This window comes from Rhincodon typus, chromosome 30 (assembly GCF_021869965.1).
Source record: "Rhincodon typus isolate 14 chromosome 30, sRhiTyp1.1, whole genome shotgun sequence".
Lineage (NCBI taxonomy): Eukaryota > Metazoa > Chordata > Chondrichthyes > Orectolobiformes > Rhincodontidae > Rhincodon > Rhincodon typus.
Genome location: NC_063361.1, coordinates 8855502 through 8880788, shown reverse-complemented (window position 1 = coordinate 8880788; position 25287 = coordinate 8855502). Strand labels below are relative to the sequence as shown.

Below are 25287 nucleotides of genomic sequence, written 5' to 3'. Positions count from 1 at the left end.
AGAGAAGGCTGTGGGGGTATCTGATTGTGCTATACAATGTTCTGATGGCCCTAGGCAGGGTAAGTAGAGAGATACTTGTCCCATTAGTAGAGAGGTCAGTAATCAGGGGAGTTTTAAGGGAAGGAGATGGAGATTTAAACGGGGTGTGAATAAAAATCTTTTCACCCAGAGATCAGTGAGTATCTGGAACTCACTGCCTGAAGGGCCAGTCCAAGTGGGATCTCTCAAGACAACTAAGAACTTTTTGGATGAACATTGAAATGCTATATCATACAAAGCTACTGGCCAAGTACTGGAATGTGAGACTGGAATGGATGGAGGTCTGATGGCTAGTGCAGACAGAATGGGCCGAAGGGCCTCTTTCTGTGCTATAAAAAATTCTACGCACTCCTTGCGAAGGAAACTCCTTGCAAACTCAGCTTTTATACAAACAGTTAGAACACCTGGACAATCACCAAACATTCTGCAATCACTGACTCATCAACTGATTCCGTGACCAATGCAAAATGGTTCACCAATGAAGTTCAGAGTTGGGAACTTCCAGACAGAGGAACCATTGGGGCCAAATACCGTAGATCCTATAGAAATCTAGAACATAGGAGCAGAAACAGGCCATTTGACACTCAACAGGATCATGACTGATCCTCTTTTCCAACATCATACTCCCCCTGTATCCCCATATCCTTTGACACCTTTAGCTTTGAAAAATCTATTTATTTCAAAAATAATCAGTGACTTGGCCTCCACAGCCTTCTATGGTAGAGATTCCATAGGTCCACCACCAAGTGAAGAAACGTCTCATCTCAGTCTGAAATGATCCACTGTGTATCCTTAGACTGTAACCCCTTGTTCTGGATGCTGTGGCCAGGAAACGTCGTCCCTGCATCCAGTCTTTCCAGCCCTGTCAGAACTTTATAAATGCTTCAATGGGAAACCCTGTCATTCTTCTAATCTCCAGTGAATACAGGCCTAGTCTGCCCAAAATCTCCTCATACAACAAACCTGCAGCCCAGGAGTCATTCTGGTGAATTGGCATTGCATTCCTTCTATGGCCCCTTTTCTTAGGTAAGGACTCAGAGTCATATAGCACAGATCAGACCCTTTGGCCCAACATGTCCACACTGACCAGACATCCCAATCTGACCTAGTCCCATTTGCCAGCATTTGGCCCATATCCCTCAAAACCCTTCAAATTCATGTACTCATCCAGGTGCCTCTTAAATGTTTTAATCATACTCGCCGCCACTATTTCCTCTGGCAGGCCGTTTTACACACGCAACACCCTCTGCATGAAAACATTACTCCTCAGGTCCTTTTTAAATCTTTCCCCACTCACCTTAAACCTATGCCCTCTAGTTTTGAACTCCCCAACTTTAGGAAAAAAGACCTTGGGTATTCACCCTATCCGTGCTCCTTATAATTTTATAAGCCTCTATACAGAGACCAAAACGGCACACGATACTCCGGGTGTGAACCCACCAAGGCCCTAACCTGCAGTAAGACTTCCTTGCTTCTGTACTCAAACCCTCTTGCAGTGAATACCAACATATATTTGCCTACCTAACTGCTTGCTGCATTGTCACACTTAATCGCAGTGACGGGTGTAAAAGGACACCCAGGTCCCTTTGTACATCAACCTTTCTCAATCTATCACAATTTAAATAATACTCTGCTATTCTGTTTTTCCAACTGAAATGGACAACTCCATAATTACCCAAATTACACTGCGTCTCCCATGTATTTACCCACTCACTCAACTTGATCAAAATACCTTGAAGCCTTTTTATATCCTCCTTACCACTGACACTCCCATCTAGTTTTCTGTCGTCAGAAAACTTGGAAATATTACACTCGATTCCCACATCCAAATTTTTGATATATGTTGTGAATAGCTGGGATGCAAACACTACTCTGATGTACCCCACTTGTCACAGCCTTCCATACTGAATGTGACCCATTTGTTCTGTTCTCTGCCTTCTACCCAATTCTCAATCCATGCCATATGCTTTGATTTTGCACAATGATATCTTATCTAGGACTTTATCAAAATCTTCCTGAAAATCCAAATATACATATCTACAGGGTTTCCCGATCCGTTCTACTAGTTATATTCTCAAAAAAAAACTCCAGTAGGTTTGTCAAACACAATTTCCCTTTCCCAAAAGCCATGTTGACTTTGTCTAGCTCAGTTGGTATTTTAAGGGTCCTGTTATTACATTCTTTATGATAGACTCCAGCATTTTCCCTCTTACTGATGTTAGGCTAAACAATCTATAGTTTCCCATTTTCTCCCTCATTACTTTTTTCAAAGAGTGGAATCACCTTCCAATTTGCCAGGATTGTCCCGCAACAAATAGAATTTCTGGAAGATAACAATGAATGCATTCACTGTTCCCAAGGCCAACACCTTTAGTACTCAGGGAGCTAGATTATCAGGCCCATTAATTTTCCAGCACATTTTTATTAAGACTAATTTCTTTCAATTGCTAATGCCCAAAATTATTTTGTTACCTCTTCCGGGAAGTTATTGGTGTCTTCTAACGTGAAGACAGAATAAAAGCTCTACCATTTGTTTATTCTCCGTTATCAATTCTCCCATTCAGGCTGTAAGGAACCGATATATGTCTTCACTAATCTTTTCCTATTTGCATATGTATGGAAGCTCTTACAGTCTGCTTTTATGCTCTTTATAAGCTTACTCTCATACACTATTTTCCCCATCTTAATCAAGCTTTTGGTCCTACTTTGCTGAATTCTAAACTATCATGACATGCAGTCACTCTGGTGTATCAGATGACCCAATTTGTCAGCTGCAAAAATCCGTGTTCTTGCATGGACTTGCTATAAAAGTCAAACCTCCTTTATAACCACAACATGCTACACTCACATTAGTTATCTGCTTTTACTTTTCACCTCAAGAGTTGATGTTTTACTTTCTGGTGTAACTGGGTACAATTGCAAAGCCATGGAGAAGATTAAGACATCGCCACACAGAACAATGGCTTTGTGCTGAACAATAAACATGGTGACCACTGCCCCCTCCTGGTGGTTCACTTTTATACAGTGCATGAGTCAAAACCTCTACTGCCTTTTGGAGTAGTTTCTCGAAGCTTCAGAGGTCAATTTATACGACGGCATCGACATAAAAGGAATTCATTCCCAATGATATCATCACATAAAACTTCAAATTATGTGGCATGATTTTAGTAGTGAAAGACTTAAATGATTCATATGAGATTACCTTTGTCATTTATTGTAATGCTTGCATTGTCTATTAAATTAGATAAAGTAATTTCACATTAATATTGCATCGCTTAATTTTTAAATTAGCACTTTAGATAACGTGCACTATTCCATTAAACTACCTGAAGAGTGCAGCCGAAACTTTATATGGATTTGCTACATTAACTGTAAAGTTACCTACAATGCATCTTGCTCCAACCTGTAATGTATTGGTGAGTAATAATGTTCCCTGATGGATTTCAAAGCATGAAACATTAATGCTGCGGTTCAGTTACCTAGAGAAAGTGCAGAGCTCACTAAGGTGGACTTTCATCGTTAAACGAGGCATCGTAGAATAGTCGAGAAGAGCGTTTGGCAGTCCGTGCAGTGAAGGGGACAGTCTTCAGTGCTGTGCATGAGAGTCCAGGCAGGAAGAATGATGCCAATGTAGTGTCCGAAAGGAAGGGGGACAGAGGTACGGAGATTGACATGACAAGAAGGAGGAATGGAAGGAGCAAGCATGATGGAGATAAAGAACAAGCAGAAGAGAATGTGATTAAAATCATGAAAGTAGGACATAGACAGCAAGCAAATGAAAAGCAACAAAGAGCGGAGAGAGGACATAAGGAAAACAGGGGATAGGGAGGGATATATAAACAAGAGCAAAGTAAAGAGTGAGAGTCATAGAGGCTGTTTCCAACTCAACAATATTAACAATGAATAAGAAAGAGTCACATTTTCCCTTCCTCCAAAAATTTGAAACAAGAAATCTTTTGTTTCAATAGAAGTGGTTTACAAACAATCTAAATTTTGCTTTTGCATGATGTGTCTGTCTAATGTTTCTTTAATGGTTATGAGAACAGAGAATCACATTTCATTCATCTCATCCAGCTTTACAGAAATAAAACACAAGTTTGGATGCAAGTGATATTGGAAGTAATTCAAAATAATGGCTGACATTCCCTTTAGAAGAGCAATGTGCCATTTGAACTAAGGTTTGGCTTTCTACAACTTTACAACAGCTGAGAAACAAGCCACACTTTCAGGGATTTCTCAATTTAACCACTGACTCCAATAGTAACTCATACAGTGGTAAAGATACCCAGGTTTCAGAGAGCTTACTACAGTGCTGTAACAGCTAAATACATAAGACACAATTTTACCTGTACTTCGTTCTTGACCTCCCTACTTGGTTTAAGAAGAATTAAGCGTTATCACTTATCTGACCGCTCCCAAATTTAAAGTCAACTGTGTATTTTCTCCATATTTTTCTAACTCACGGTCTACTTGGGACTTCCTTCAATGAGCTCAGTTACCCCTGGCTGGAAAGTGTCACCTTGATGAGTGGCACTGTCACACTGCCAATGGAACAGCAGGCTATTCAGTCCCTCAAACCCTGCTACACCATTCAATTGGAATCTGGCTGATCAACTCTCCACTTATCCACCAGCATTCCTTTGTATTCCTGGTCTGACAAAAATCTTTTGCTCCGAAACATCAAGTGTTCCTCAGCATCCCATAACTTTTGCAGATTTCTACAAAACTGTGACTGTGTAGTAACATGTTCTGCACTGAAGTGACATGATAGAGCCAGCATAAGGATTCGCTATGTGACTGTTTGGGGTGGGGAGAGAGGTTAAGTCCCTCCTAGCCACCTATTTAAGGATTAGTGTTCAAATTTTACTTTCCCATGCCAGCTAGCTGACATTCTCCTCTGATCAATTACCTGTGATAATATCCTCAATTGCTCCATCCTTGCCCTCATACACCATTCTCTCTTTGCCCTGCTGCTTCTTCTTCAGCTCGGCCATTAGATCCATGTGAGGGACTTTATTCCTAATGGGAAGGGGCTACGGAAAACAAAAACAAGAATTCACTTATTATGGCTGTGAAGCTGCAACTTTCATCAGAATCAATCATCAGAAAATAAAATCATTTTTGAAATTGAAGAAGTGAAATTGGAGTCACCCATTTTAGAAAATAGCATACAGGCTGGGTGTAAACTCCTCTGTTAAATCATTCCCTGTTTAAGTAAGATAAAATAGCAGATCTCTTATGATGCGACTTGCACTCAGATGAGTGGCATGCTGCCTTATAAGGTTGAAATGATTTCATCATATTGAATGGTGTGTTTCTTTAGAGCTGAAAACTCAAAGTTTGTTTAATAGGTACAGAGTTCAAATAGGGGTGACAGTTAGGCAAACACTGGTTGAAATATGCAGTTTGTTAGTTGAAAAATTCGATGTTAATTGTTTTAACTGATATGAAGAGCATACAAGTGGAGGGTTTGACTGGGTGGTTCCTTAAGTGTATACACCAGTAGAGTGGGGAGTCTTGTTTTCAGTGGTAATATCCCTGCCTCTGGGCCAGGAGGCCTGTATTCATGTCTCATCTACTCCAGACTTTTGAATGGACCTCTGATACATTAAACTTGATCTTTCTCGCACCTTCTCTGTAGCTGTAACACTACATTCTGCATTCTGTTCTATTACCCTGACGTACTTATGTAAGGTATGACTTGCCTGCATAGCATACAAAACAATACTTTTCACTGTATCTTGGTACATGTAATAAATCAAATCAAACATCCAGACATGTGTTACAACATCTGAATGGGTTGATTAGAAAATATCTACTGTGGCAGAGTGAAATCAAGAGAGATACACCTGTATTTCTTTATTATCATCATAAAATTCTGACAGTGCAGATAGAGGCTATTTGGCCCATCGAGCCTGCAGTGGCCCTCCTAAAAGCATCCCACTCTATTCCCATGACACCACATTTCCCCTGGCTAATCCACCAAGCCTGCATAACCCTGGATACTATGGGGCAATTTAACATGGCCAATCCACTTGACCTGCACATCTTGGGATTGTCTGAAGAAACCCATACAGACATGGGGCGAATGTGTAACCGCCACACAGACAGTCACCCAAAGGCTGGAATTAAATCCAGGCCCATGGCGCTGTGAGGCAGTAGTGCTAACCGCAGTGCCACCATGCCACCCTTTGGTAAAAATCTTTCACAGACTTGTTCTGGTTTATTCTTTCATCAACTGATTATTGGGATTTAAATACCCCTGACAACTCAAGGGTAGAAATACCTGCTTGTCAAAGAAACTTATTTGCCAATTATAGGCTGGCCCAGTGCTGGAAATCTTCAACCAGGGACACAGCTGTTAATTTATTAGAATAAAAAAGGCTTGCAAAGCCAGGAGCAACAGAAATGCTCAACATTGCTACAACAGTCTTAACAATCTTGCCATACTTGCACGCTGCACCCCCTTCAACCTGGTGTACACATGAGGAACGTACCATGCTGTCACTGCTGACAACGTAGGTGCTTGGAATTTCAATCCTAATGGAGGGTGAATTTCCGTGGTGTCCCGATAGACTTCAGCAGAGGCCTGTGTTTGATTCAGTGCCAGATGTAGGCCTCTTTGCTTGGGCACATGGAGCTCCCACCGCACACTTTGAGCTTGCTGCAGATTAACTGCTACCCACTAGATTTCAATATGTGTATCTCAGGCGACTTTCTTTGAGTATTTTTGGAAGTGTGACACAGAAAACTGAGTGATATATGAAGTTTGACAGACTGTATTGTTTTTATATCTTGAGCTCCCACTCCATTATGTTGCTGCCCAGCAAATGGTACCCACTCTTGGGTAGCTGACAATACCAGTCCCAGACTTGTCTGTGGAAGGCAGTGAGTTACTCTGTGGATCCTGATCCTCACTCAGGTGTCAGGTCTTTACTTGCAGTCTTGTTTTAATGGCCTCCCAACAATGAAAATGAGCTTGTCACGTGGATATATTTTAAAGTGATACAAAGTAAGGGTGATGTGAGAAAAAGCCTTTTTCACTCAGCAAGTAATTTGAGTGTGGAATGCACTGTCTGGAAATGTGGTGGAGGCAGATACAATTGAGGGATTCACGACAGCATGGTATGACCTTCTGAATAAAAATAGTGTGCAGGGATATGGGGAAAAGGCAGGAGATCAGAATTAGGTCATAGAACCAGTACAGACAAGATGGTCTGAAGGGTGTCTACTGTGTAATTCTGTTGTAGATACAGAACTGTGTTCTTCTGTCATTGTATCAGCTGTCATAGCAACCTACAACTCCACTGCACTCTGTAAACAGCTTGAGTAATTTGCCTTGATTATGCTTCAATCAGCAGTAATCTTTCCTTTGTTAGTGAGGAGATCACTGTCTTGAGGGACATTCTCTGCATATGGCTTCTTTGAAGGATCAAGTCTCGGTAGTTGCACTAGATAGCGGTTCTCAGCACAACTCGGGCAAGTGGTGGCAATATCTCTACAGTATCAGTTCACAGGCACAGGTTCATGATCTGCTGAGCACGGGTTCAAATCCCACCACAGCAGCTTGTGGAATTTGAATTAATTAAGAAACAAAAATCTGAAATCATAAGCTGGCCTTGGTAATGATGGCTGCGAGAACTATCACCAATTGTGGCAAAAACCCATCTGGTCCATTGATGTCCTTTAGGGAAGGAAATCTGCCATTTTTATCTGGTCTGACTTAAAAGATTTACTCATAATGCCCTCTGAGGTGGCCGATAAAGCCATTCAGTTTAAGGGCAATTAGGGATGGGTAATCTGCATTGGTTTTACCACTGACACCCACATTCCATGAAATAATTAAAGTAAAACGATACCGTCAGTAGCTTCATGTTAAACAAAAAATGGTCTAAGATTTAACTAAGTATAAAAGAAACACAGCCAATGGTGACCAGTATTGCTGTACTCAGTCAGGTCAATAGAATGGGAATGACCCTTCACAGAGACTCACCAATTTCAGACACCCCAGATGCTCAGGTGACAATTTCAAGGCCTGGATTCCAATTTACAGGTAACCTTAGACTTCTTCAATTTGTTTTGATCTTCCTGGGCTATGAAGGGGAAGGCAGGTAGGCCTTTATTTTAGCTCCTCAAATCGTTGCCAGAAGACAGGCCAAATGGCCCACTGGTAGTTCTTACACAATTTCAATCCCAAGCTGAGTTCCTAATTCAACGCCCTTAACATTTGGAATGAAATTGCTCCCCTTGTTTAACAAAATCTTTGAATAGAAACGGCACAGTGGTTCGCACTGCTGCCTCACAGTGCCAGGGATGTGGGCTTGATTCCAGCCTCAGGCAACTGTCTGTGTGGAGTTTTGCATATTCTCCCATGTCCGTGTGGGTTTCCGCTAGGTGGTCTGGTTTCCTCCCACAGTCCAAAGATGTGCAGGTTAGGCCATGCTAAATTTCCCATAGTGTCCAGGGATGTGCAGGATAGGTGCATTAGCTATGGTAAGTGCAGGGTTACAGGGATAGGGTAGGGGGATGGATTTGGGTGGGATGCTCTTCGGAGGGTTGGTGTGGACTCAATGGGCTGAATGACCTGTTCCCACACTGTAGGGATTCAATGATTCCCTGAACATATTTTCCCAAACCGCTGTAAAACAAACCAATCCACCACTCAGCTCAGACAGAGACCTTACCTTCACATCTGGCTGGTCGACGTTGGATGATGAGATTTTGTCCTCTGTATTCTGAATGGCCATTGCTTCTTGCTTCTTTCGGCTCTCATTTTCCTGCTCAGCTTGCTGAGATTACCAAAGAAAACGGAAACGTCAGGTATTGCCATGAACCTGCTGGCTTCGTACAATTACAATTAAAATAGCTTTCAACCACTGCTTGGATGTCAATTTACAATGTTTCATAGAATCTTACAGCTCAGAAAGAAGACAGTTGGTCCACAGTTCCTGTGCCAGCTGGTTGAAAAGACTAACCACATAGTGCCACATGATCATTCTTTCCCATTTTTTGGCAATTCTTCCTACAATTTCTTTATTATTTATCAAAGTCCATACAAATTAGAAGCAGAAAAAGAGCATTTGATAACTCAAGCCTGTTCCATCATGAATTAAAGTCCTGATTGAACTGTATGTGTTCCAAATTCCACATTCCTATCTATCCTCATTAACCTTGGATTCCCTCACCTAACAAGGATCCATCTACGTCTCTCTTAAAAATCACTTCCACTGGCTTCCAAGGCAGATCGTACTAAAGTTGCACAACCCTCTGAGGGCAAGAAAAATCTTCTCATCTCTGCCTTAAAAGGGTGATTCCTACTTTTAAACAGTGTTCCCTTAGTTCTGGGCTCATCAACAAGACTACACATTCTTTCCACATCCACCTTCTCAAGAGCAACCAGATAGAGTCAAATAGCATGGAAACAGACCCTTTAGTCCAACTCAAATCATCCCTTGCTTTCCTGAACTCTGGTGAAATAAAGCCAAGTCTACCCACATTCGACAACTTGCCCATTCCAGGTATTGATCGAGTATAAACATCCTCTGAATCACCTTTAACATAGTAGCAGCTTTCCTTTAATAAGCAGGCCAAAACTGCACAGAATGTTCGAGATGTGTTCTCACTAGTGCCCTGTATAACTGAAGCATAAATCCTTATTTTTATGTTTAATTCCTTTTGTAATATAGGATCACATTCTATGAGCCATCTTAATCACTTGCCTTAGCTGCATACTTACATTTTGCAATGAAACACCTAGATCAATATGCACCTTGGAATTCCGCAGTGGTTCACCATTTAAATTATACTCTGTATTCTTATTCTTCCTGCCAAAGTAAACTAGTTTCCATTTTCCCATATTATACTCCATTTGCTAGAATTTTGCCCACTCACTTAATCTATTGATATCACCTGCTTATGTCATCTTCACAACATATTTCCCAACCTATCAACATGTCATCTGCAACTTTACCCACCATACTTTAAATCTCATCTAATTTATTGATATAAATTGTAAAATATATTGACAGTCTGATGTATTTATACCGGACACCACTCGTCATGTCCTGCCAATCTGAAAAAGACCAATTTATGCATACTGTCTATTTTTCTGCCAGCCCACCAATCTTGTATTTGTACCAGGACGTCACAGTATAAGCTCCTGCTTTGTACAATAACCCCTTATCTGCAACCTTGTCAAATGCATTCTGGATTTTGGGAAATCAACACCAACAAATCTTAGACTTCATTAGCTACCTTTTTTAAAAGCCTGCGATGAAGTCCATCTGGATCCAGAACCTTATCCACCTCCAGTTGCGTCAATTTGCTCATTAACGCTTCCCTGGTGATTATAATTTACCAGGTTCCTCTCTTCCATCCACTTCCTGATTTAAAGGTATTACTGAGATACTTTCTGCATTCTCTCCAGTGAAGTCAGAAGTAAAACATTTATTCATTACATCTGCCAGTTCTTTATTATCTACCATAAATTCTCCATTTTCACCCTCAAGTCAACCAGCTTTATTCTTTTCCTTTTTTATACCTGTAGAAATTCTTGCTCTCTGTCCTTTTATTTCTAGCTTGTTTCCGCTCATTCTCTTATTTATTTGTACTGAAAACCCTTTTGTCATTCTCCGACATTCTGTATATTCTGACCAGTCATTTGAACTGCTGCTCACCTTTATCAAGTAAACACTTTTTCCTTAAGTTTGATGGTCTCCTTAATGTCTTTAGTTAACAACCGATGCTAGGTCCTCCTTTTGGAATTTTCCTTTATAGTAGGAATGTACTCATTCTGAATATTCTGAAAGATCCCTTCCAGTGTCTGCCACTACTCGTGTAGTAATGCATCTGTTCGCTTAATATCCCACTTCATTTCAGCTAGCTCATGATGCCATACTTGCACTTTTTAAATCTTTTAATCTTAATTAAACGTTAATTTTAGACAGAACAACCTCCCTTTCAAAGTGGATGTAAAATTGAATCATATTATGATCGCTGCTACCCAAAGATATCAATATTCTGAGTTTGTTAGTTAACCCTGTCACATTACACAGCACCAAGTCTAATATGACCTGTAAGGTCTTCTCCTCCACAGATGCTGCCAGACCTGCTGAGCTTTTCCAGCAACTTTGTTTTTGTTCCTAATATGACCTGCGCTCTGATAGTTTCTTAGAACAGCACGTTTTGAAAGTAATCTCAAAAGTCACAACTAAATCAGATTCTGCCACTCTTTCAAGCAGTGAATACATGGCTGGGATTTTTCCCAATTTTAATAAGTGTGTATCCACTGGTATTACCTTTCTTGCCAGTGAAACAAGTTCCTCTTAATTTACCATAGATTGTGGCATGTAAAATTACCTGGTATGCGACATTTTCTCAGTGTCAAGGTGGTCTATATTCCGATTGTGGAATAGACTGGAACTAGGAGACAGTATAAAAATAAGAGGCCTCCCATTTATGAGGGAGTTAAGAAGAAACCATTTCTCTCAGAGGGTCGTGAGTCTGTGAAATTCTCCTCCAGAGTGCTGAAGGACAGAGGAAATCAAGCAGTATCAGGGATAGGCAAGAAAATGGAGTGGAGGCCACAGTCAGATCAGTCATGATCTTCCTGAATGGCAGAGGGGGCTTGAAGGATCAAATGGTCTATATAAAAATCATAATGCAGACAATATTTACAAGAAACTTTCTTTTAACTGGCACCTTATGAAGCAGGACTCTTGATGAACCTGCCAGAACTATATTGCCTCAAATATTGTGAAGTTTACCGTATTATCACAATGTCTGTGTAGTCAGTTGAGGTTACAAATGAGAAGGTTCTCTCCCAGTAAGTTTTATTTAAGTCAAAGTTGCATTATTATTGAAGTGATTTATGCTATAAATAAAGTATAACTGTGATGTGCATACCCCCTGTATTATGTTTCTATTATTTAGTGTGTGTTTTTACATTGATTATGTGGACATCTTGATCAACTGGAATATTTGATCAACTGGTACACTCCTGGTTCCATAGGTGCTGGTTAATAAAATGTTTGCTGTACTATAAGTTAGAAAATTCTAATTTCATTAGAATAATGATGGGATTGCCCAGAAGTGGGCTTCAGGAAGGAGCAACGCATTCTGAAGCAAACACTGAAGTCTATACACATCATTCTAGGTCACTAGATAAACAGAAATTGCTTCATTGTTCAGTTCTATACCTTGTAAGCCTTGATGAATCTCAAAAAGAATGGGAAGAACATGGATGGAGGCATTGTTTTAATATCTTCACCAAAGTACTCAATGACAGACTGGTAAGCTTCCTGTGGAAGAAAACAATGAACACAAGGTTAGTCCGAATCAGCAACTGGGGCTGTGATGATCAAAATTAACTAGAACAAAGGTAAATCCTTCTTGAACGATTCCTTGGGATTTAGGAGTGCCCTGCACCTCCTGGGGAACGTGGATACTGAGCACCTGCACAAAAAGGTCACCTATCTCCTTGAAGAGACATAGGTCTATGTTCTTCTGAATGGAAATTTTCCTGGCTGCAGATAGGAGGTAGCCTCACTTACTATAGCAGGCATCTGCAGCACGCCATTCATTCTGGCTGAGTCACCACACAAGGACTCATTCAGATTTACACAATGCTTGGGTCTGTCACAAAGTGCAATCTTAAATCAGTCAATTAAGGCCAAGTACTGCAGATGCTGGAGACTTGAAATACAAAGAGAAAGTGCCAGAGAAACTCAGCTGGTCTAACAACGTCTGTGGAGAAAGAAGACACAAAAGATACCGGACCTGAAACATTAACTCTGTTAATGGTGCCAGACCTGCTGAGTTTCTCCACCACTTGCCCTTTTTATATTAAACCGCGTTGGTATTCCGACAGGCCTTGTTAGAAGCTGTATAGAACATACAATAAATGACAAGGCAAACTGGCAAATCATGCAAACATGCATAGTAAGAACTTGTTTAAATATATAAAAGGGAACAGAGAGGACAATGTGAAGATAGGCTTCTTGGAGAATGAGGCTGGGATAATAATAATGGGTAACCAGAAACTGGTGGTGGGCAAATTGTTAGAATCAATCCTGAGAGATTGGATAAACTGTTCCTTAGAAAGGCATGGATTAATCAGGGATAACAAGGTGTAGAGCTGGATGAACACAGCAGGCCAAGCAGCATCAGAGGAGGAGGAAAGCTGACGTTTTGGGTCTGGACCCTTCTTCAGAAAAGGAATAGCCAGGCTGGCTTTGTTAAGGGATGGTCATACCTTACAAATTTGATTGAATTCTTTGAGGAAGAGACAAGGAGGATCAATGCAGGCGGTGTAATGGACGTTGTCTACATGGATTTTAGCAAGGTCCCACATAGCAAAGTAAAAGCCCAAGGGATAAAAGGTAATGTGTCGAATTGAATCCAGAGTTGGCTTGATAACAGGAACCAAAGGGTTAAGGTCAATGGCTGCCCTTGCAAATGGAAAACTGTTTCTGCGGGGCTCAGTGTTGCAACCACTGCTGTTTGTTTTATACAATAATGATTTGGGCTTGAACGTTGGGGACAAAACTGGGAAATCTGCAGATGACACAAAATCTGGCTGTGTAGTGAACAGTATAAAGGATAGCTGTAACTCCAAAATGACATAGATGGGTTGGTGGAGTTGGCAGGAAAGTGGCAGATGGAGTTCAACTCTGATAAGTGTGAGGCAATACATTTAGAAAAGTCAAACAGTAAAAGGGAATACACAGTCGATGGGAATTACTGAGATGGGCAGATGAAGTGAGAGATCTTGGCATGCAAAGGCAAGGGTCCCTAAAGGTAGCAGTATAGGTAGATAACGTTGTAAAGACAACATATGGAATTGGCAGAGGTATAGATTACAAAAGTAGGGATATAATGATAAAGATGTATAAGAGACCGGTGAGGCCACAGCTGGAGTATTGTGTGCAATTCTGGTCACCACATAACAGGAAGTACACAATTGCTCTGGAGAGAGTGCAGAGAAGATTTACTGGAATGTTGCCAGGGCTGAAGAATTGTAGCTACGAGGAGAGATTGGAGAGGTTGGGGTTGTTTTCCTTGGAACTGAGAAGGCTGAGGGGTGACATGACGGAGGTACACAAAATTGGGTTGAGATAAAGTAGATGGGAGAAACCTGTCTCCCTTGGCAGAGAGTTCAAAAACCCAGAGGTCATAGATTCAAGTGGGACGAGAATTAGAGGGGACATGAGGGACAACTTTTTTACGCAGTGCCTGATGGGTGTCTGAAATTCGCTGCATCAGTTGGTGATGGAGACAGACTAAATTATTTTAAAAACTATCTAGATCTGCACCTTAAGTGCTGTAAGCTTGCAGGGCTATTGGCAGTGTGCAGGAAGATGGGATTAGAGAGGGCATCTGGGTGTCTTTGGGTCATATGGGCTGTGCTGTATCATTTCTATGGTTCTATGGTTGTAGATGGCACAGGAGTTGAAAAAAATTGCATTGGGCTTCACCATAGAAAACATCACCAGTATTCCAAACGTACCAAATACTCATGGGGCGAAAGGAGGCAGTGGGGTGTGAGGAAGTAAACACAATAACTATCATGGGAGAAAAGGTACTAGGGAAAGCAGTGGGTCTAAAGGCTACTAATCATGCATCCTGGAAATTTAAAAGAAGTGGATGTAGTGACAGTAATCTTCCAAGAATCCTTAGATTCTGGAGAAGTCCCACAGGATTGGAAAACTGCCGATGTATTAACAGGCCAGTGAGCTTTAGATCTATTATTGGGAAGTGATAGAATTCATTATAAAGGATGTCATAGCAGACTATTTAGAAACACTTAATATAATCAAGCAGAGTTAGCATGGCTTCATGAATGGGAAATCATGTCTGCCAAAATGTATTAGCATTCTTTGAGGAGGTAAAAAGCAGGATTGATAAAGGGGAACCAGTAGATGCAATGCATTTGAATTTCCAAAAGGCATTCAATAAGAGACTGCACAGAAAGCTAATTAATAAGATCCAAGCCCATGGTATCAGGGTAGTTTATTAGCATGGATAGAGGATTAACTAGAGGATGACAGAGTGCTGAGATAAAGGGACCATTTTCAAGATGGCAACCTGTAACTTACTGGGTGCCACAGGGATCAGTGCTGGGGCCATAATTATTTGTAATGTATATTCATGACTTGGGTGAGGAAAGTGAAGGTACTATAGTCAAGTTTGTGAATAACACAAAATGGGCAGCAGATCAAGTGTTAAAGATGACACAAAGGGTTTGTAGAGGGATTTCAGCAAGTTAAGTGAGGGGGCAAAAACTTGACAGATAGAATATAATGTGGGGAAACATGAAATTATGTACTTTAGCAGGAATAATAGAGGAGCTGAATATTATTTAAATGGAGACAGACTGCAGAAAGCTGCAGCACAGAGGGACTAGTAGATCCTTGAGTCTGAATTGCAAAAAGCTGTGTTGGCCTTAACATCAAAAGGAGTGCAATACAAAAATAGGGAGGTATTGCTAAAACTATACAAGTCACCAGTCAAACCACAGCTGGAATACTCCCCTTTTCTAAGGAAAGATATACTGGCATTGGAGGTATTCCGGAGAAGGTTCCCTGGGTTGCTTCTGGAAGGGTTTTCTTATGAGGAGAGATGGAATAAGTTGGACCTTCCCACATTGGAACTTCGAAGAATGACAGGCAACCTTATTGAAACATACAAGATTGTTATGTGCCTTGACAGGGTAGATCCAAATGTTGTTTCCCCTTGTGAGAGTCTAGGACCAGAGGGCATAATCTCAGAGTAAGAGGTTGCCCATTTAGGACAAAGATGAGGAGAGATTTTTTTTCCTCTCAGAGGGTAGCAATTTGTGGAAATCTTTACCACAAAGGTCTGTAGGGACCGGGTCATTAAGTGTATTCAAAGCAGAGATAGACAAACTTTTACTCAGCAAGGGGATCAAAGGTTGTGGAGATTAGGCAGGAGGGTAAAGTGCATGATTAACAGATCAGCCATGATTTGATTGAATGGCAGAGTAGACTTGTTGGGCCAATTTTCTGCTTCTACATCCTATGGTCTTAGGAGTAGCAATTGGTGCTCCCTCAAATGCTCCTGCTGGCATTCAGTCAGGGCAGTCACCATGGAAACAGGCTGGGAAGCAAACCCAGTCTCATTTGCTTGCAGTATATCAAGTGGTGGAGCACATTATTGAGACGTTCTCAGTGCCTGATCAAGGGACCCGGCATCAGGAAGAGGGGAGTCTGCTGACAGCCACCCTCTGCCCTTTCTTCTGACTCCTGGGCTACATCCTTATCCAGCAACCTCCATTCCAACCCCATTTACCTGTGGCCTGGGTCCCCAAAGCTGATACGAGCCTCCTGTTGGATGTACTACCAGGAGTTACCACCTAACCTGGTGGCAATGCCTGCAATGGAGACATACCAGCCCTGACCAGCTGGTAGTGTTTGGGTGTAGGTTTGGAAAGTTCTGGGGTGGGGGTGGGGGTGGGTATGGGTTCTCCCCCTGGGGTCCTTCATCCTGAGGTAGGCCCCTCACTTGCCACTTTGGTTGAGGAGAGGTATTTAATACACTGGCCCTTTCCTAACAGAGTCCAGGTGGTCGGGTGGGGTGGTGGTTGTGGGAGGGGGGTGGTGTGGTGATCTCACCAGCTCTCCAAAATGGGTAAGGGCAGGGCAAGACCTCCATCAGCTCAATTAAATTTTGCCCACAGATTGTGACAGGCTCAAGAGCCATCAATATCATATCAGGGACAACTTGAAATTTTCACTTCACAAGTGAACACATTGGGTGACAACAAGTTTGAATGTAGGAGTTGGGACGTTATATGCAAGACATTGGTGAGGCCTCATCTGCAGTACTGTGTCCCGAGCTGGGCGCCCTGTTATAGGAAGGATATTATGAAGTTGAAGCGGGATCAGAAGAGAATTGCCAGGATCTTGCCAGGAATGGCTGGTCTGAGTTAAGGAGAGGCTGGATGGGTTGGGACCTTTTTCATTGGAGTGTAGGAGGTTGAGGCATGACCTTATAGAGGTTTATAAAATCATGAGTGGTATAGATAAAGTGAATGGCAAGTTTCCCTGGGGTGGAGAATTTCAATACTATAGGCATATTTTTATGATGAGAGGAAAACGATTTTAAAAAAGACACTAGGGGCAATTTGTTTTACAAAGAGAGTGGTTCGTGTGTGGAACGAACTGTCAGAGAAATTGGTGGATGTGGGTGCAGTTACAATGTTTAAAAGACATTTGGATAGGTTCATGAATAGGAAAGGTCTGGATGGATATGGGCCAAGCAAAGGCAGGTAGGACGAGTTTAGTTTGGGATTATGTGCAGCATGGACTGATTGGACCGAAGGGTCTGTTTCCGTGTTGTATGATTCCATGGCTATGATTCTAAGTTTATTTTTGAATGAAGTAGGATTGTGAGAGAAGTAGCTGGGATTTCAGTTATGGAACAACTTAACAGCTGGAGCTGCCCAAATCCCTGCTTCCACATCTGCATCTTTCCATCAACATCTGGCGACAGGAACTGTTTTATTTCCCTTACTCATCTCTGGTAACTGAATGCTGAGAATTGTAGCTGGCTTTCAGCTATTGAGTGGTTTAGTGTATATTGATAATGATGGTCAAAACTAGCTAACAATCCGAGGCATTACTCATGTGCACCGTGCAATATGACCTCAGCAAGTGGATATATTGGCTCGGCAACCAAATGGGCTTTAAGACCACCCTTTGAGTGAGCTTGTTGCTACCTACCTGTGCAGTTTTGCCATCCTTCTGTAAGTTGTCCACTTTCTCACTGTTGCTGCTCAGGAACTCTTTCAGGAGTAAACTGGTATCCTGTACCATGAAAGCTTTCCGGACAAGTTCCATTCCCTGTTGTAACGATCGCACGTCCTGTAGAACATTGTCCAGTGACACTGCGATAGAGACAGCAAGTGGGAAAACCTCACTTGGGAAAGTCACCTATATTCTAATCAAAGAAGCTAATAACAGTTCAAGAGGGGAGGCAGGTACAACATGATTTGCCCAAGATAGGAACAAAAGCAGATTGATTCCTCATTAGCAACATCACTACCCATTTTCTAAGGGATTATCCCTTATTTTCATTGTTTGTCCCTTATTTCTAGGACAGCATGTAGGAGACTGAGCTTAACAGTCTTCTCTTGCCTTTGCATCTTCAGCTATTTTTGGCAAGGCTGAGCACTGAGGCCACTGGTTGTTAACAGCACCCTCCTGCGCCCACCAGCCGGTTGAAGTTTCCCTTATTTTGTTTCACAAGAGTTCACATCAACCAGACAGCACTAACACGCTCAGAGCTCCAACAAAATATACAAACCGTATTGGTGAAAATTCATCACTTTCCCTTCGTGAGAAGGTGACAAAAGCACATTCCCTTCATTTCCACAATACCAACACAATCTAACATCCCTGTCCCCAACATCACAAGTGTCATATTCACATGATCTAGCTTTAATCATTAATATAATCTAACTTTTGAAAGTTCCTCTGCTTCAAATTTTCATTTGTATTGGTGTACTCTCATCATTGTTCCCCCTTTTTGGTGCACCCTCATCACTGTTCCCCCCATTTGGTGCACTTGTGTCGCTGCTCCTCCCCACTTGGTGCACCTTCATCATTGTTCCCCCGACATTGTGTATCCTCATCTCTGCTCTTCCTTCTTGGTGTACTTAAATAATTGCTCCCAGTTTGTAAATCAGTAGCTACTCCCTCTCCATCTATAAAATGGTCAACATTCTGTTCAGATCACTTGGTTTTATTACCTGCAGCAGCTTTGTCGACAAACAGCAGCTCAGTATGAAAGGTACTGAGTTCAGGATATTGTGTGTGGATTATGTCCACAATGTAGTTCATTAGCGTCTGTTTTCTGTCTGTTGATTTGGTTTCAAGAAGCTGAAGGCGAATGGAGACACAATAATTAATGGGATCAAAGCTACACGTCCTCACAACTGTAATCTGTTTTAACTGATTTGTATCCAGCCAACTAACCAATTAACAAAATGTGCGCCAACTCGTTCAAAACTTACAGCCAATAATGCAATAACATCTATGTCAACTCATTCAATAATCAAGCAAGAACATGTTAACAATTTCTTTTTAACTTACACAGTGTACACTCACTAATACAGCCATCCCACACACTCTACAGACTAACAACCACAGTTTATTGCTCAGTCTAAACTCTGCTTTCATTAACTGGATTATCTGAACTCCAACCTTGCACACTCTTCAATATCATCCTTTCAGAATAAATGCTTTCAGATTTTAAACAATGAGAATGACATCAAGTAATGTGCTCGTATCAATGTAAAATACCAAAAATGCTAGAAATCTGAAACAACACAGAGAATGCTGGAGAAACTCACCAGGTCTGACAGCAGCTGTGGAGAGAGAAACAGAGTTGACGTTTCGAGTTCTGTACCAGTCTTGATATGTTAACTCTGATTTCCCCTCCATGGATGCTGCCAGACCTGCTGAGTTTCTCCAGCATCCTGGGAGTTTGTTTCAGATGTCCTAGCATCGATGGAATTACAATCAATTGATCAGTATCAATTGGTTGCATGATGACTAGTGAAACTAATATTGCAGACAATAGCTGATTATGATCAATCATTCATTAGACTATTAAGTGGATTATCAGACATTGCAAAATACATTGGACCAATCGCTAGATTCATGAAGATATAACTTTTCAATGACAGTTCCCACAACCTTACCAAGTCAAGACTCTGCAATCGAAAGCCATAAACGGCTCCTTTTTTACTGCTATTCATGTAGTTCCCAAATGCTAAAATGATCTGCAGGAGAGAAGAGAAAGAACAAGATCAGCAATGAATTTTAATGGTCTGTTTTTACAATAGATTGTTATTCACAAGTTGAATAGTGAAATATTGTATCTTACAACAATGATCTCACAAAATCAGCAGCAATTCATAGGTTTTCTTTGGTACAGACAAGTCTCGTTTTCTGTTAAAACGTTGCTCCTTAGGACACTTTTATATCTTTCTCCTCTTACCTTAAACCTATGCCCTCTAGTTTTGACACCCCCACCCTGAGCAAAAGGCCTTGGCTATTCACTCTATCCATGCCCCTCCTGATTTTATAAACCTCTATAAGGTCACACCTCAGTCTTCGATGCTCCAGGGAAAATAGCCCCAGCCTATTCAGCCTCTCCATGTAGCTCAAACCCTCCAAGCCCCAAAACATCCTTGTAAATCTTTTCTGAACCCCTTCAAGTTTCACAACATCTTTCCTACAGCAGGGAGACCAAAATTGAACGCAGTATTCCAAAAGTGCCATAACCAATGTCCTGTACAGCTGCAACATGACCTCCCAACTCCAATACTCAGTGCGCTGACCAATAAAGGCAAGCGTACCAAATGCCTTCTCCATTATCCTGTCTACCTGTGACTCCACTTTCAAGAAACTATGAACCTACACCCCCAAGGTCTGTTTGTTTGGCAACACTCCCCAGGCCCTTACTATTAAGTCCTGCCCTGATTTTACCTTTCCAAAATGTATTTATCACCTCACATTTATCTAAATTAAAAGCCATCTGCCACTCCTCAGCCCATTGGCCCATCTGATGTAGAACCCGCTGGACTCGGAGATAACGTTCTTTGCTGTCCACTTCACCATCAATTTTGGTGTCACCTGCAAACTTAATTACCATGCCTCCTATATTCACATCCAAATCATTAATAAAAATGACAAAAAGCAGTGGACCCAGCAGTGATCCTTCTGGCATACCGCTGGTCACAGGCCTCCAGTCTAAACAACAACCCTCCACCACCACCCTCTGTCTCGTACTTTAAAGCCAGTTCTGTATCCAAATGGCTAGCTCCCCCTGTATTCCATGTGATAAAACCTTGCTAAACAGTCTACCATGAGGAACCTTGTCGAACGTCTTACTGAAGTCCATATAGATCACATCCATTGCTTTGCTTTCACCAATCTTCTTTGTCACTTCTTCAGAAAATTCAATCAAGTTAGTGAAATATGATTTCCCAATGCACAAAGCCATGTTGTCTATACCTAATCGTTCTTTGTCTTTGCAAATGCATGTAAATCCTTTCCCTCAGAATCCCCTCCAACTTCTTACCCATCACTGATGTCAGACTCACTGGCCTATAGTTCCCTGGCTTTTCCTTACCACCTTTCTTAAATAATAGTAACATATTAGCCAACCTCCAGTCTTCTTGCAGATTACCCATGGCTGTTGATGATACAAATATCTCAGCAAGGGGTCCAGCAAATGCTTCCCCAGGTTCCCACAAAGTTCTGGGGTACACTTTATCAGGTCCTGGGAATTTATTCACCTTGATGTGTTTTAAGATGTCCAAAACCACTGTAATATGGACACTTCTTAAGATATCACTATTTATTTCTCCAAGTTCTCTAGCTTCCATATTAGGTTAAGTGATTGGGCAAAGATCTTGCAGAGTATAATGAGGGAAAATGTGATATTGTTCACTTTAGTAAGAAGAATAAAACATAAGTATACCATGTAAATGGTGAGAGATTGTAAAGCTCTGAGCTGCAGAGGGATCTAGGTATTCTAATGCATGATTTGCTAAAGGTTAGTGTGCAGATAAGGCAGCTAATTCAGAAAGCTAACAGAGTGTTATTGTTTATTGCAAGGGGAATTGAATACAAAACTAAGAAGGTTACACTTCATTATAAAAAGCACTGACGAGACAGTGTGCATATAGTATTTGTCTCTTTACTTAAGGAAGAATACACGTGTTGGAAACAGTAAGGAGAAGATTTACTAGACCAAGTACCTGGAATGGTCAAATGTCTTCTGAGGAAATGTTGGACAGACTTGGCTTATATCTGCTAAAGTTTAAAATAATAGAAGCCATGTTGGTAGAAACATAAGATCCTGAAGGCTTTTGATAGGTTGCACGTGGGAAGAATGTTTCCTCCTGTGGGACAATCTGGGGAGGGAGTCAATGTTTGAAAATAAGGCGTCATTTAAGTCAGAGGTGAGGAGATTCTTTTTGTCTCAGAGGTTCCCGAGTCTATGGAATGCTCTTCTTTCAAATGTGATGGAAACAGTCATTCAAAGTTATAAAGGTGTTGAAAGTTATAAACCTGATAGTTTTCTGGTGAGCTTTGGGCTGAAAGGTTATCAGGGACGAGTGGGAATGTGGAGTAATCATTTCAGCTATGATTTTATTGAATGGGGGAGCAGGTTCAAGGGTCGAAAGGCCTATTCCTTATCCTCATCATTAGTTCGCACATCAAGGCATATCTTTAATGCAAGGAAAATAGAATGTCCTGTTACATTTTATTGTATTGGTTGATGGAACATTTGTAACAATGTAATTGCATTTGGGTGGAACCTTGAATTGCTTCAAAAAACCAGAGCAATCTGTGCCTGATCTCACCCAAAGTGCAACCTCTTCCTTTGTAACTTTAAAGCGACATTTTGTTTGGAATAATACAACTTGAAATTAAATAACAAACAATTCTAGTGAAATGAATCAAGTTATTTTCCAGAGGGTAGGGGAGACAACAGGGGGTCTGTGTAGGTGGTAGGAGGGCAGGGAAGATAACAAGTGTGGATGTTAAGATTGGGCACAATTCTGAGGACATTCTGAAGATGAAGATCTGGAGGAAGCTTTCCAATAGGGCCAAGTTGGAAAGCTTGAGGAATGGAATATCATAACGCTGGGTCAATGATGACAGAAAATCTCAATAATATAGGAGCAAACAACATAAGTGGAAAATAATGTGAAATAACTTATTTTGAGTGGGCTCTGCTTTATGTAAGGTTCAAAGACATTGCCAAGATAAATGTGACAAGGTCATAGAGAAGTTGGTAATTCAAGATAAAGATTATAAACTCAGCATTCTGATGGATGGTAAGCCAGTGGAGCCTGGAAATATCAGGATGTTGCTGAATAGGACAGCAAAAATGCTAGGTAGTCCAAAAACGCTAGCTTGTATGGGCATGTCAGCTCACTGTTCTGTATTAGTTGCTGCTCACGATCAAGGTTGCTGCCGTTGTTCTGAAAGTTATAGAGTCTGACTGGTCAGGTGTGGTCAAGGAATACTATTCCCTGGTCTAATTAGAATAGTCTTTTAACGTTAACAAGATATGGTTTATTGCGTGTTTGTAACAATCGAAACCTTGTTACAGAGACTTTGAGGAGGATCAGATCTTAGATCTCATGCCTTTGAAACCCTAAACTGTTCTGTCCACAAGTCATATGATAATATCACAGTTAGTGGTGCTTATGGCACTCCTCAATATTAACCCTTTCAGACCCATGTACAACAAGATATGGTGCAGAATAATTGACAAGCAACATAACAGAGGTGAAAGCAATGGAATTATTCAGTATGCAGTTTTATGAGGAAGTGAATCACTTTTCTTGTCCCAGATTCTTATATTTTGATCCATTTGCTAGACAGACAGCTACAATGGTTGGAATTTGGCACTAGTTGGGATCCTTTACTTGTAGTCTGCCAATGTAATGTGCACCACCAGAAGAATCAAAGATTACTGGACTCTTAAGTAATTGATTACTGAGAGATCACCATCCCAGAGATGACCATAGAGACTCAAACTCAGAATCTGAGAAACCCATCGTGGACAATGATGAGTTCCAAAGGATTGGCATGTATATTCTGTGTAGTGCTCCACCTGTTATCCTGTTCAGAATCCAGTGATCAAATTAAAGTGCATTTCAGTCCTTTGAATTTAAATTAATAACTGTACGTTAATAATTACTGGGAGCACTAACACCAGGCACAATACTTACACATTTGGTTTGATATCAAATTGGGATACATCGACAGGGTAGATAGTACAACCTGTGATAATCTATACAACTGATTAACACGTTTCTCCCAAATTTCTCCATGTGCTGCTTTCACATGGGTCAGCTCACTTCTGTTTTCATGTCTGTTGCTGGAACAGAACTAGGTTGGGATTTAATGACTACACCAAGGTGTAGAAACCATGCTGTAGAAATCCTTGAACATATTCACACATTAAACTCCTTTCTCTGTTAATGTAAATGGGCATTAACCCATCAATAGCATTGTGCCTTTGTTCAAACCATGATGCAATTTCATGCAAAGCTGTTAAATGCAAGGTTGTAAATCTCAAGGGTGGTGTAGGGTCTAGCTTTCTCCATTTGCTGATATTAGTGAAAGCAGTAGGTCAGTGTTCATACTCAAACACTAAAATTGATCAACAGAAGGAGGTACATTATAGGGCTCTTAAAATACTGGTCATGTTTGGTGTTCTGCAGTCTGTTCCATTTCCCCTACACTTTACCCTTTTGCTGGTGAAATCAGCAAGATGCTACTAGCGATCTCCCACCATGTGTGCAAGCTTAGCCTCATACAATCTTACCTCCAGAATTCTCTTCAGCTTCACTGACGATTTGATGGACATCGATGCAGCAATGATGGCATTCAGTTGCTGCAAGAAAAGACAATGAAATCAATTTTTGAGAACTTAAATGAGTTACGGACGATGCCACTGGAACCCAGATGTACAACCTGGAGTTCTTAGAGGGAGATCTTGGAGGGTGACAGGTTCCTGTATGGGCAGATCAGGTTGTTGACAGCAAAAACATTAGTTTGTCCAGCATTTTATGAATCATTAATCAATGGCAGCATTTTGTAAAGAAGTAGTTTTGGTTGCATTAATTTTGAGCGAGTAGTACTTTCATTTAAAAGTATTTTGTGAGGTTTTGCAAAAAAACTTTTTCATTTGTTTAAAATCAAATTCTCCGAAAAATTCCAAAGCTGTCTTCAGTTTTATTAAGTATCACCTTCTGGTCATAGACAGAGCATCTCCAGGAGATTCTCTCACAGTCCGCACATTGTTATTTCGGGAGTCCCACATGCTTGACCAACTCCTTTTCTCCAGCTATATGCTGCTCCTTGGCAGTACCATTTGGAGTAATGGGCTCAACTTCCACATGAGACCAGAATGGGACCATAAGACACAGGAGCATGGAAGATCTGATGATCCTCAACTCTACTTTCCTGCCTTTTCTGCATAACCCTTGATTCCCTTACTGATTAAAAATATCTGTTTCAGTCTTGAATATGCTTAATGATTGAGCCTTGGCAACCCTCTGTGATAAAGAATTCCATAGATTCACTACCCTCTGAGATAAGAAATTCTCTCTCATCTCTGTCTTAAATGTTTTATCCATTATTCTGAGATGACGCCCTTTGGTCCTAGACTCTCTGACAAGGGGACATAACCTTC

General features: G+C 41.1%; 1 protein-coding gene across 3 annotated transcripts in view; it reads right to left on the bottom strand.

Moving 5' to 3' along the window:
- fmnl1a (formin-like 1a) overlaps positions 1-25287 on the bottom strand; it is a 294620-nt gene that overhangs the window by 15511 nt on the left and 253822 nt on the right. For 2 of the 3 annotated variants that reach the window (XM_048614674.1, XM_048614676.1), the window contains 7 exons: positions 24418-24486; positions 19763-19843; positions 18809-18938; positions 17781-17944; positions 12237-12338; positions 8724-8828; positions 4949-5072 (listed from right to left, as the gene is read on the bottom strand). In XM_048614674.1, the coding sequence (XP_048470631.1) occupies positions 4949-5072; positions 8724-8828; positions 12237-12338; positions 17781-17944; positions 18809-18938; positions 19763-19843; positions 24418-24486 (775 nt within the window). Of the gene's footprint in view, positions 1-3527; positions 3632-4948; positions 5073-8723; positions 8829-12236; positions 12339-17780; positions 17945-18808; positions 18939-19762; positions 19844-24417; positions 24487-25287 lie in introns of those variants that run through there. The other variant, XM_048614675.1, reaches the window with a different exon arrangement.